The 12,857-nt window shown below is 45.7% G+C and overlaps 1 protein-coding gene across 2 annotated transcripts in view; it reads left to right on the forward strand.

The window, feature by feature from the left end:
* Positions 1-12,857, forward strand: part of LOC108937456 (EVI5-like protein) — a 29,926-nt gene that overhangs the window by 6,981 nt on the left and 10,088 nt on the right. Inside the window, exons 5-18 of one of the 2 annotated variants that reach the window (XM_018757450.2) lie at positions 70-144; positions 698-823; positions 1,435-1,578; positions 1,810-1,899; positions 2,180-2,277; positions 2,831-2,891; positions 3,567-3,620; positions 4,231-4,263; positions 5,721-5,861; positions 10,615-10,731; positions 11,332-11,472; positions 11,740-11,904; positions 12,270-12,416; positions 12,580-12,675. In XM_018757450.2, the coding sequence (XP_018612966.1) occupies positions 70-144; positions 698-823; positions 1,435-1,578; positions 1,810-1,899; positions 2,180-2,277; positions 2,831-2,891; positions 3,567-3,620; positions 4,231-4,263; positions 5,721-5,861; positions 10,615-10,731; positions 11,332-11,472; positions 11,740-11,904; positions 12,270-12,416; positions 12,580-12,675 (1,488 nt within the window). The remainder of the gene's footprint in view (positions 1-69; positions 145-697; positions 824-1,434; positions 1,579-1,809; positions 1,900-2,179; positions 2,278-2,830; positions 2,892-3,566; positions 3,621-4,230; positions 4,264-5,720; positions 5,862-10,614; positions 10,732-11,331; positions 11,473-11,739; positions 11,905-12,269; positions 12,417-12,579; positions 12,676-12,857) is intronic. The other variant, XM_018757451.2, reaches the window with a different exon arrangement.

Consider the following 12,857-nt stretch of genomic DNA (forward strand, 5'->3'; position numbering starts at 1 on the left):
CATTTTATGCGTGTCTGCTGTGCTCGTGCTGCTGTGTCTGTCCATTGTGTCTGTATGTTTGTGTTCTAGGCCTATTCCTTAGTGGACCGGGAGGTGGGCTACTGCCAGGGCAGCGCCTTCATTGTAGGACTGCTGTTAATGCAGGTGGGGAGGACAATCCGACACTCGCTCTGCTCCATGAACCCTGTCCCTCCATGTGACCTCCGTGTCCCTCTGGGTTAACTTTAATTACTTCAGAAGCAACTTTATCCAGCAACTTCGGTGGCTTACAGTTTTACGCTTTGATTTATCAATTGTCACACAAGAGTTAGTTAAAGCATCAAGGACATACAAGTTGGGGGCATCGGGTAGCGTCGTGGTTAAAGCTGCTGTCTTTGGGCGCAAAGGTTGCAGGGTTGATTTTTTTTCACCTACAGTTGTAGTACCCTTGAGCAAGGAACTTACCCTAAATTTCTCCAGTAAAAATTGCCCAGCTGGATAAACGGGTAAAGGATTGTAAGTTGCTTTGGACAAAAAGGTGTCAGCTATATGAATAAATGTAAATTGGGGTTATATTAGCTGAGTCCCCTCTTTGCATTTGGACCTGGGAGGGAGAGCAGGACAGAGCATATGTCCTATGGAATTCTGTGGTATAAAGTCTCTCGTAAACATCGCTGCTTTTTCCCTCATCCCCTCTTGCTGTTCCTGTCTCACCCAGATGCCGGAGGAAGAGGCCTTCTGCGTGTTTGTTCGACTCATGCAGGAGTATCGGCTGAGGGAGCTCTTCAAACCCAGCATGGCCGAGTTGGGCCTCTGCATCTACCAGTTTGAGTACCTGCTACAGGTTACGCTGCCTCACCTGTTCAATTCATCCGTCCCTTGTGAAATTCAGATGTTCATTTACCACCCTCTGGTACCTGTGCTTTATGAGGCCCTTTACTCTTCCCTGTAATTGGGGAAACCAGTGTGTAAGGTTGCTTTTTTCCCTAGATGGGCAGTCATTTAATTTAGTGTAATTTAGTTTCTGTTTGGATTTGAAATGTGTCTGAAAATACCATTACACTTTTTTTTTTTTTTGGATGCATCAGTAAACACATTTCATTTTGCTTAATATAAGAATATGAGAAAAATGTGTGTCCGGTTTCATTTTGAACCGTTTCATGACCTTTCTCCAAAGTCGCTTTGTAGTGTTGTGGCTTCAGCACAAGGAGGAGACAGAGACAGGCGTGACAACTTCTGACCTCTTTTTACTGCATGTTTGTTGCTGTCCCATGCTGGCTTTACTTTGCCAGTGCAGTGCTGGTAGCTCAGCAGAGAACAACCTCGCTGAAGTGGCCCGAACAATGAAAACATTTTGTGGACTGCTGCTCTGACAACTTTGGGTGATTTTTAGTGCCACATAAAATTAATTTTTGATTTATTTATTTAAATGAAAGCCTCCCTGTCAATCTGCAGGAACAGCTTCCAGAGCTCAACATGCACTTCCGCTCGCAGAGCTTCCACACCTCCATGTACGCCTCCTCCTGGTTCCTCACACTTTTCCTCACCTTTCTGCCACTGCCCGTCGCCACACGCGTCTTCGACATCTTCATGTACGAGGTCAGAGAGTGGCGGGGGAGGGGGGTGTGCATGCACAAAGTGTACCGTGACTTGACGTGCTGTGGTAGGAACACCAGTGTATTGTTGTTTCAACTGTAAATTGACCTCTCATTGATTTTTAAATAAAGGATGGCTCATGTCATGGCATCAGTATAGATCAGCCTCCGGCTAACTGAACTGCGTCGACAGCGTGTTGTTTTTTTCAGTTGGTTGTTGGTCCAAAATCCACAGGGTCTGGAGATTATATTCCGTGTGGGTTTAGCCATCCTACTGTACAACCAAACAGACCTCATCCAGCTGGACATGGAAGGCATGTCTCAGGTATGTCGTTCTGTTCCCTCAAACCAGTTGGAAGAGGTCACTTAGACCTTCAGTCTTACCCATAGAGATGTAAATTTACTCTATAGGTCTGTTTTTGTTTGCACAAATCAGGATTGATGTTTTGGCCATGTGCATCTACTTAGTGGTTATCTTTGTCTATCAGCAGTGCCTCCGCTCCTTCAGTTCTCGTAAGCAGTGTGTGCTTAGAAGCGCTTGGTGGCCTTTGCTCGGACTTGTTGGTTCATCTGTGCTTCTCCGGCTCTCGTTCTACTCTCCACAGCACTTTCAGAAGGTGATTCCACACCAGTTTGACAGCTGCCCTGACAAGCTGATCCTCAGAGCCTACCAGGTCAAATACAACCCCAAGAAGATGAAAAAGTACGAATGCTGAAGCACGCCGTCCGAGCTCTCCATACTCTTTCAATACAGGTGGTCCCCGATTTACGATGGTTCGCGTTAGGATTTTTTTCGATTTTACGATGGTGAGCTGGCGATAGAAATTCAGTAGAAACCGTACTTTGAATTTTGAATTTAGATTTTTTTTTTTTTTTTTTTTTTTCCTCCCCCCCCCCCCCCCCCCCAGGTAAGCGATACGCGTAGTGATACTCTCCCAGGTTGCTGGGCAGCGGCAGCGATCCGCATCTCCCGATCTGTCACACAGAAGTGTGTGTTACGTGTATTAAAGGCATTTTCAGTTTAGGATATTTTTTGACTTCTGATGGGGTTCGCAGAAAGTAACCCCATCGTAAATCGGGGACCACGTGTACGTGTTTTTTGATGATGGCCATGAGAAGCAAGCTGCTGAGCTGCTTTATCATTTTGAGAGCATTGTGTAAAGAAATTTGTGGGATGCCCTGGTGTTAATGTGGCTTAAAAATTGCATAATGTAGCAGAAGTGTGTTTTTAATGGACTGCTCTTTGGTGTCCACAGACTGGAAAAGGAGTACACCACTATCAAGAATAAGGAAATGGAGGAGCAGATCGAGATTAAGGTGAGAGGGTAACAAAGCAGTATCTTTGGAACTTTTCAGATTCCTCTGAGATTTACGTCCCTTTGGGGAGAAGCGTCTGCAAAGTGAATAAATGGAAAGGTAAAATGTAAATATGTCCATTAATGCTATTAACGGGTGGCACGGTGGCACAGGAAGTCTCATGGCGCCTGGGTAGTGCGAGAGGACATGGGTTCGATCCCCGCTCACTCTGTGTAGAGTTTGCATTTTCTCCCAGTGTCTGTGTGGGTTTCCCCCCACAGACAGGTTCACCCATAAGTGTGTGAGTGACAGCAAGTGTGTTCCACTGATGTATGTATGTATGGATGAATAACCCGTTGTAGGTAGTGTATCTATCAGTTTAAGTCACCTTGGTGAGTAAGGTGTGGGCTGATAACACTACATAGAGTTTGTTGGAAGTCACTTTGGAGGAAAAACATCTGCTAAATAATGTAAATAGCAGAGCTCTCTCTCAAAATAGTTTTTAAACCACTTTTTTTTCAAAATATAATTGTAAAAGTCTCTCTTGGTTTGCACAGCCCAACGTTAAATATACGTACGAACACATTTACATTTATTCATTTAGCAGACTCTTTTGTCCAAAGCGACGTACATCTCAGCAAAAGTACAATTTATGCATTAACATGATCATTGTCTCTCATTCTTTCTTTTGCTCAGAGGCTACGGACAGAGAACAGGCTACTCAAGCAGCGCATAGAGACTCTGGAGAAGGTGAGATCTGTCCGGTTCAGCCTCTTGCACTCGCACAGAAACACGTGTATAATGGAGCACCGTATTGACTGTCCCAGATATTCTCATATCGGTCAGTTGTCATTTGAAAATGACAGGTCTTGGCTACCTATCAACCAGATACGTTCGTAAGAGTAAGTGTGCTTGAATAGTGTGTCAGTGGGTTACAGAGTTACTGTAGGAATGTGCTATGTAACTATGTTTAGGTTGACTTGCTGAATGTCGCATGCTTTTCGAAGTGTGGTAGTGACTCTGTAAACCTTTTTTGTCTTTGTCCTTGCAAGTCCCCCCCCCCCCCCTTCCCCACAGCATCTCAGTTTTATGGCGTTTCCTTAGTCCTTTCTCTGCCACTTTTGTTCTTTCACACCTTTTTTCTTGTCTGTCACCTGGCTACATGCGGTGTGTTGTATTTCCTCTTCCTATTCTTTTGTTTTTTTTTTTTTTTCCCCCCTGCTTTTCTCCTTTATTTTGGTTTATGACTGTTTCCTTTTATTTACCTTGTTTTTATTCGTCTTTATCTCTGTATCTGTTTTTTTACCTCTTTCTTCCATTCCTCTTGTTTCTCTTTTCTTCGCTTCTTGTGGTGCTGTAGGAAAGTGCTGCTCTGGCGGACAGGCTCATACAGGTACTTTATGATTCTCCACAAAGCTCCTCCTCCATTCCCTCTCTCCCCTCCACTGACACTGCCCTCTTCTCCCATTCATACTTCACACTCATCGGTCATGCTTTGGAAGCAATGGCAATCTACTTCCTGGTGGAAAAAAAAATGGTGTGTTTGTGTGTGAATCTGTCCTGATGTGCATGCTCACCTGTTTGTGCACATCTTCAGAAATTTTTCAGCATGTACAACTTGTTTGACCAGAGGCTGCATGACATTTTATATTTATATATAGTTAAAGCTGGTATTACTTTACCACTTCCTTGGTATGTCGGTGCAGTGAGTAGCACTGTCGTCTCACAGCGCCTGGATGGTGTGGGAGGATGTGGCTTTGATCCCTGCTCAGTTTGTGGAGTTTGCGTCTTCTCATGCTCATGTGAGTTTGTCCTGAGTGCTCTGGTTTCTGCCTGTGATTAAGGTGAATTGGTGACTCTTGCTTGCCCATAGCTTGTGTGTCTGTGTGTTGTGTTGCTCTGATATATAGATGAACGATTCACTGTTGTTGGTGAACTCTGTCTCTAGCACTCGAAGTCACTGAGTGAAAAGGTGTCAAAGCACTGCATAGTATTCATTCTAAGTCACTTTGGAGAATGCATCTGCTAAATGAGTAAATGTGAATGTAAATACTAATAATCTAGTAATCCAGTTGTGGGATTGGATTCAGAACTGTACAGTTTGTCAGGTTCCACCGTTCAAAGGGTTGCATGACTGGCATTGGTGGAGATGTGTAAAACTAAGTGTGGAAGCTTGTAGTTCAGTTTTTGCTTGCTTTTTGACAAATGTACCGAAGTCTAATTTGGCCTCGTGTTTGAAATGCAAGTGTAGCAGATCTGCAGGGTAGAGAACATCGTTATTAGGAGTCACCTGGCTGAGGAAGGAGATGGTGCCCAGTATTGTGACTGTGAGCGATAACTTGAGGATGGGGGGGGCAAGTAGAAAGGACCCATTGCCATTGTGAAAGGAGCACTTAGCCTAAATGTGCACAAGAGCAACTGTAATTGCTTCTGGCTACACGATTTCATTACCCAACATGTCTATGTGAGTACACAAAATCTGGGCTTGAGTGGCATGCAGCACAGGTGACGTCACAGTAAAAAGACATCTTCCAGCCCCTTTGGTGTATTCTGGCTTTAGTGGAACTGCAGTGTGCTTTTTCGATTGAAACGGGAGTCAAGTCAACATCCGTTGTTTCGTCCACCTGTCAACATTCGTTGGCCTATGCGATGGTTAATGAAAATGAAATGCACCGCAGCAGGGGCGATCTCTCTTCGTGTTTGCATCTGCTTTGCATCTTTCTATAGAGCACCGGACCGTGCCTTCCATCTGGGAGGGCGTATGCGGCACCAGGGGAGGGATGGAAGGTGATATGCTGTGTTGGCGGAAGCTGGATGTCCATGTCTCTGATTCTTTCCCTGTGACTGCAGGGTCAGGTGACCCGGGCCCAGGAGGCGGAGGAGAACTATGTGATCAAGCGGGAGCTTGCGGTGGTGCGACAGCAGTGCAGCTCAGCCAGCGAGAGCCTGGAACGTGCCCAGACCACAATCCGGGAGCTGCAGCAGAACCAGGTATCTGCAGCCACGTCACCTGAAATGGGCTCTGGACCAGTCTCTTCACTGGGTTCGGAGGTTTAAAGTTAACCCTAAGGAGGGGACAGTGAAACTGAAAACATCACTTCGCTCTGCGGCCTTGCCTGATAAATCCAAAAATGGCTGACCTGCCTCTGATATGAACAAAGATTGGTTAAACATTTGGGGGCGGGGGCTTCTCTGCGAAGGACTGGCCCTTCATCCAGGGGGTCTGGAGTTCGAGTCCCGTGTGGGGTGCCTTGCAACAGACTGGCATCCCATGCAGGGTGTGTCCCCTCTCCCCCAGCCCTACGCCCAGTGCTGCTGGGCTTGGCCCTGGTTTGCTGCAACCCCACTTGGGACAAGCAGTTTCAGACTCTGTGTGTGGATGGATGGATGGATGGCTGGATGTCTGTACCAGTAAAACACTGCAACAGAGAACATGTGTGTTTGTGTGTATGTGTGTGTTCTTAGCATCCCTGGATACTAGCCTGAGTGCTCAAGAAGTTGTAGTTTACCTATTGCCTTTTTTAGCACATTGTGCCTGCAAAGCCTGTTTATGTGTGTGTGTGTGTGTGTGTGTGTGTGTGTGTGTGTGTGTACAAACATTACTTAATGTGTGGAAGCAAGTGAGCCTCTGGGTTTGACATACATGTATATTTTGGGTGCGTGTTATGGTACTGGGGGGATGCAGTGGCGCAGCGAGTTTGGCCAGGTCCTGCTCTCTGGCGGGTCTGGGGTTTGAGTCCCGCTTGGGGTGACTTGTGACAGACTGATGTCCCATCCTGGGTGTGTCCACTCCCCCTCTGGCCCTGCCGAGTCAGGTTCCAGCTCACCGCGACCCCACTCGGGACAAGCAGCTTCAGTGTGTGTGTGTGTGTGTGTGTGTGTGTGTGTGTGTGTGTGTGTGTGTGTGTGTGTTATGGTACTTTAAAAAATGTGGTTGTATATGTGCGTGTAGCTCAGACAGGATAAGAAGGGTGTCAAAATTACAGGGGGCGGGGTACGCCTCGGACAAGACACTAATTTGAATGTAGCTTGATGGTAGTTTTAAAGAGCTCTAGTGCAATGATGTGCCCTGCCTCAAAACCTCTACTTCCTGGCTAGACTCTGGACCACTGGGGCCCTGTATTGGATACTAATTTATTGACAGTCACATGAATGGATGGATGGAAATGTTTTAATTTTGTCATAGGTTCATTTCAGGTTTTTACTGAACTTTTCGTTGACCGAGACACAGTTTGGAGTGTGAATTTGGAGTTAGAAGCCAAGTTTTGAACAGACTCCCAGTCTCAATTGTGTCTTGTAGGCACTGGAATCCAGTGTACAAAGCAAGTGACACATCTGGCCAGTTGATACATATCTAGCCATGTATTTTCACAAAGCTGTTTTGGCTGTGTAGTTTGTTTCAAAAGCAATACTTTTGATTCCTCTTAGGAGTTATAGTCTCACTATTATCTGGTAGAGCTCTGGTATATGCTGTATTTTATGTCCCTATATGTGAACGTGTGAATGACTGTGGGCGTTGATGTCTTCAGATGGTTTCTTTCTTGCAGTTACTGTGATGTTCGCATGTTCACCGCCTCGCAGAGCAGCTAGTAATCTCTCTTTCGGTCAGCTTTGTGGTTTCAAGCACTCTCAGAAATCTCACAAGCTCACCAAGTAACACACTGAGCAGGGTGGGGTTCCTCAAAGAGTGGTTCACACCTTAATCCCCTGGCAGTGTGACACACTGAGTTTGTAGCAGCTCTGTTAATGATTTATCTTTCAGATTAAAAAAACTAGAAGGTTGAGATTTGTACCTATAGATACATCTGCATGAAACGGACAGGGTTTAGTGTGTAGCCTCTTGGTTTAGGTTACGTTTTTCATACTGGTCAGTTGTGTTTTAATGGGCTCGGTCTGTTTTATACACAATAACACTTTAAGTAAGCATTTTTTGTAGTAGTGTCAAGTTACTCAGTGACAGGTTCTTGTTGTGTTTTCTTCTTTAGGTTAGGATGTCATAGTTGCAAATTGAAGCTTACCCTGCTGAGGATAGCTGGTAGCATAGTGGGTGGTGCTGTAGCCTTTGGACCCAGAGGTTGCTGGTTCAAATCCTATTCCTGGTTGTAGTACCCTTGAGTAAGGTCCTTACTCTAAATTGCTCCAGTGAAATTACCCAGCTGTATAAATGGGTAAATAATTGTGTTTCTTGAGGGGAAAAGGAGCTAAATGTAAATTTCCTAGTGGTCTATTTTGAGGCCACGTTTGGTGTATTAAACTTGAAACTACATGGACAAAAATGATGCTACATAAGAGCTTCTGCTGCCACACCCAGTTACTTCCCTTGTGGTCACAAACACACCAAATGTGTATTTTTGCTTTTATTTTGGATCCGGCCAAGTTAACTTGTTTGCTTTGTTAATAAACGTTTTTAATCTGCTGGATGCAAAAAGCTCTTTGGTTCTTTTGGGTAATGACCAGATCCATATGTAAGTTTAATAAAAAAAAAAAAAAAAAAAAAAATTATGGTACAGAACAGCTTGATAATTTGAAAAGAGATGGTAGATGTAATTCCCTAAGAGACAAGAAGGATCACATTGGCTGTCAGTCATGATTTATCGCTTAAATATTTTACTTGTTTTTTGTGAAGGTGACCAGTTGAAGGTTTTTATTTTTTTTTTATTTTTTTTCCTTCTCTTCCCCCATCCCAGTCTTATTTAGATGGGTGGCATTAGCGTTTGCTTGGTGATTTATGTCAACTGGATGTCATCATGTTATATTTGTGTTCCACCGACGTTGTTGACAGTGTAGCCTTAGCAGTTTCGCTTTTTTACTGCCATGCATGTTTTTGCAAGCAGACTGCACCGGAGCCTGTTATCAAGTGTGTGCATTTGCTTACCCGAAGGTCACTTCTTCTTTCATGCACATCCTTTATTTGCAGCTCTACAAGTACTTCCTGCCTTTCTTCTCAGAATATTGGAGAATTTATTGACCTCTACGTGCCCTTATTGGAGGCTGAAAACTGTGTCTCTAGGTCGAACTTTTTCAACCTTCTGATTCTGAAGGTTTGAAGCATGCAGTTTTTAATGTCCTGTTTTTGCTGTCCATGTGATGCTTTGCTAAAGGCAACGTGTTGCTGCAGTCTGTTTTTCTTCCAAATCAGGTGTGTGAGAGGCGTGTGTATGTCATAGATGCAAGGGCATGGACCATACTGTGCGGGCAAAGCCCATTATCACTCTGCCGCCTCTCTAATGCTACATTAATTCAGTTTAACTTAACGGATATCGCTATCAGCAGAAAAGATATTGACGTTATCTTGAAAATGAAAGGTTATTAAAAGTTTTTCAATGTAAAGAAAAGAACCTATGTATTCTCACACAATTCCACCACTGCTGGGTCACACCTTCCTATCTCTCAATCAGTGGCAGAACAATGATTTCTAAATTCCATTGTTACGTAGAGCAGAATGGTCCATCGTGCTGTTTGCGTAGACAGTGTTAACGTTTTTGGGGCCGAGGGGGAATTGCCAGGCCGAGGTTCTCACACCCACAGCTCATAGCCTCCCACTCTTGTTTAAAAAAAAAAAAAAAAAAAAAATCCCAGGTGAGTCTCACTCCGAGAGAGACTTGTGGGGGCCGAAGCAGTCAAAATGTCTGATAAGGCTGCGACCTTTTGGATACTGCTGTAGTGCACACATGCCCTCGCTCACCCTTAAAATACACTTTCCAGGTCTTTGACAAAGTTTGCTGGTGACAAAATGTGATGGCTGTCTGAACTTCAGTTTATCTTTGACTTCTTACACACGGTAATGCTCTGTGTCAGTGTGACACCGGCGAAATTTCTCTTTTCAGTGTGTGAGAAACAAGGCCTGGTGTACAGATTTTCCAGGCGCAAGTGAATCAGTTTCATAAACTGTAGTCTGTAGGGGGGAAACTTGTGCTTGTCCATTGTGTTTCATATTGCTACACCCATTTTCAGTGCCCACTCAGACAGGAACTTGGCCTTCAATTGAACTTTTATTTATAATCACAGCACTTTTTAACTCCCTGGCCACCACACTGCTCTTTCCATTTTGCCTCTGTTGTAAGCCAGGACAGCAGTCAGTGTCTTCTTGGTTATTGCTCCTTTGGGAGATGGCAATGACTGTACAAGCGTGCCTCGATCTTGGATCTTGAATTGTTCGATTTTGATAATCAGCGTTCTATACATTTTGGTTTTTAAGAGCACTGATTTGATTGCCCCAGTCACCCACAAAAAATATGTGTGTCAAGTGTGGACATCCACAAGTTTCAGGGGGGGAGTTCAAGGATGGATGTGTATTGCCTCTGATCCTGTGTGGCCCATTGGACCTTTAGGTATACACTTACCCAGTGGGTCACAACCTTTTCACAACTATTCAAAGGCAGCATGACCAGCTATGGTGGATACTATGTGTTTATTTAAAAAAAGGTGCAAAAGTTTATGGTGGGGTGTCCCATCCCTTTGGCCTTGCGCCCTGCATTGCCAGGTAGGGCTCCGGCTCGCCGCAGCCCCACTCAGGACAAGCGGTTGTAGACAATGTATGGATGGAAGCTTATGGTTACATTTTTCTTTTCTGCTTTTTGACCGATGTACTAAAGCACTGTGGTCAAAGTAAACCACTGGATACGTTTGCTGAATTTGACCTTGTCCTTCATGCATTATGATCATGCTGTTTTTGCACCCAGTGGAGTCTGAAAGTTGCCACCATTTCAACAGCCTTCTCTGGTTGTCCCTCCTTGACCCCCAGTACACAGAAGAATTTGTGAATGGCCTCCAAACACAGCTGGAGCAGAGCCGACTCCAGGAGGCAGAGCTGCTGGGCGCCTTGAAGGAGATGCAGGACAAGGTGCTGAACCTGGAGAAGGTGAGGTCATAGCGTCTGTGCTTTATGTATGTAGCTGGGCGCGTCTGCCTGCACGCACACACACGTACACGCACACGTCCAGGCGCTCGCTTGCTCGTGCGTGTGTGAGAAAGAGTAAGTAACGCTGCCTTTTGCGGCTGAGAAGTGTGTGGGGAATTTGCACGTTCTGAAAACCCGCACTGGGTGGGGCCTTCACACCTAGGCTCACTGATGAGAAAACTGCTTTTGAGCTCCTCTGAGCCACTTTCTCTAAGTGGGGTGGGGTGATGTGGGATGGTAGTATTCAGTCTTGAGCAGTCAGTCCCACTGAGCAGTTCCTCTATGCACTAAAAGTTCATCACACTGATCATCCTCAAATGTTTCCCTCACCCAGCGCTCCCACTTCCCTTTCTCCAGGGTATCTAACTGTGCTATTGTAATATGCAGTATTATATTTGTGCTTAGCCGCAAATGTGCTATCATATATTTGTATTTTATTCTGGCACAATTCAACATTTATTATAAGTAATCCATATATGTGTGGATTTGTATTTTCTTTTGCGCGTGCATGTGTACACACGTTTGTTTTTGCATGCGTGTGCACGTGTGTGTCACCTCTAGAGGAGCAACTCCCTGCCGGACGAGAGCAATGTGGCACACCTGCAGGAGGAGCTGCGGCTGGTGAAGCTGCGGGAGTTGGAAACGCTGCGCTGCTTCAAGGAGATGCAGGACACTGTGGCTGAGCTCAACCAGCGGTGGCAGGTACATTGTAGAGGATGCTGGGAAATTATCGCCACGCCAATATTAACTATAGGGCAGATGACAGCCCTCAGTAACTATTTTAAAAGTACTACAGCAAGTTCTGTGTAAGGTCAACAGCAAATTGAGCTGTCCCAAAATCCAGCCAATGAAACCTTACATTGTACTACAGTAGTATAGTACAGTGTACATGGGTTTCTTGGACACTACAAGGACTCAGTGGTGGCAATTTAAGGCAGAATTCAATCTGTTTGCTCGTATCGCTCTCAGCACCACACGGCCCGGGGGGGTGGGGCTGGCCACTGGAAGGAGTCGCCCAAGAAGAATGCCATTAACGAACTCCAGGACAAGCTGATGGGGGCACGTTTGCGGGAGGCCCAAGCCCAGGCCGAGTTGCGGGAGGTCAAGTTGAAAGCTCTGCAGCTGGAGAGTCAGGTATGACCCTTACGTCTGCCAGTTGCACAGCACTGCAGAGACCCTGCCCTGATTCACCGCAGCCGTGCACCGTAATATGTACGTGAAGCCCTTAGTTTACTGTTCCATACTGTGTCTGCTGAGGTTTGTGTCCAGTGACCGTGTCACGTGTCTCCATGACTCCATCTCCGCTTTTCAGCTCAGTTCACTTGCACGGTACAGTGTCGGCATAGCTCTGCAAATGACAGTGTTGCCAAATCTGCAATGGTATAGACACTTTCTGAGGTGTATGTAAACACAAACGACATCTAAACAGACTCCCAAAAAATAGTGAAAATGACAAAACCAGTAAAAAGAACGTGCCCTTTCTCTCCTCTGTGTCTTAGAACCAGATCCACAGTAAGTTGGTGAGCCGCCAGCAGCAGGAGAGCACCGCTCTGCAGGAGAGGGTGCAGTACCTGATGGTGCAGAACAAGGGGCTGCAGGGCCAGCTAAGTGAGATGAAGAGGAAGCAGGCAGAGTTCGAATGCAAGGTGATGTCACGAGCGGTGGTGTTAGTAGAGCCTGATTAGAGTCCTTCCCCGAAGCCACCCGCCATCACTGTCTGCTCCTGGTTGCAACTCAGCCTCCGCTAATGGAGCTGCCCGGGGGTTTGAGCTCACCTTCCGTGCCCTCCATCTGCTCTGTGTCTGACAGAGTAAAGAGGAGGTGATGGCGGTGCGACTGCGAGAGGCTGACAGCATGGCCGTCATGGCTGAACTGCGCCAGAGAATCGCGGAGCTTGAGATTCAGGTACTCTGAAGAAGGACAGGTCTTTTTGCCCCTCTGTCTGAATTGCAAACATTACTGTTTGTTTCTGCGGATTTTTCAGACATTTGTGAGCCTTTTATTATTATTTGCTGAGCACATGAGTACATGTGAGCTATGTGTGAGTGTGTTATCATCAGTTTGCAAGGCACAAGGTGTATTCAGGC

The sequence above is a fragment of the Scleropages formosus genome, chromosome 8 (assembly GCF_900964775.1).
Source record: "Scleropages formosus chromosome 8, fSclFor1.1, whole genome shotgun sequence".
NCBI classification, from domain to species: domain Eukaryota; kingdom Metazoa; phylum Chordata; class Actinopteri; order Osteoglossiformes; family Osteoglossidae; genus Scleropages; species Scleropages formosus.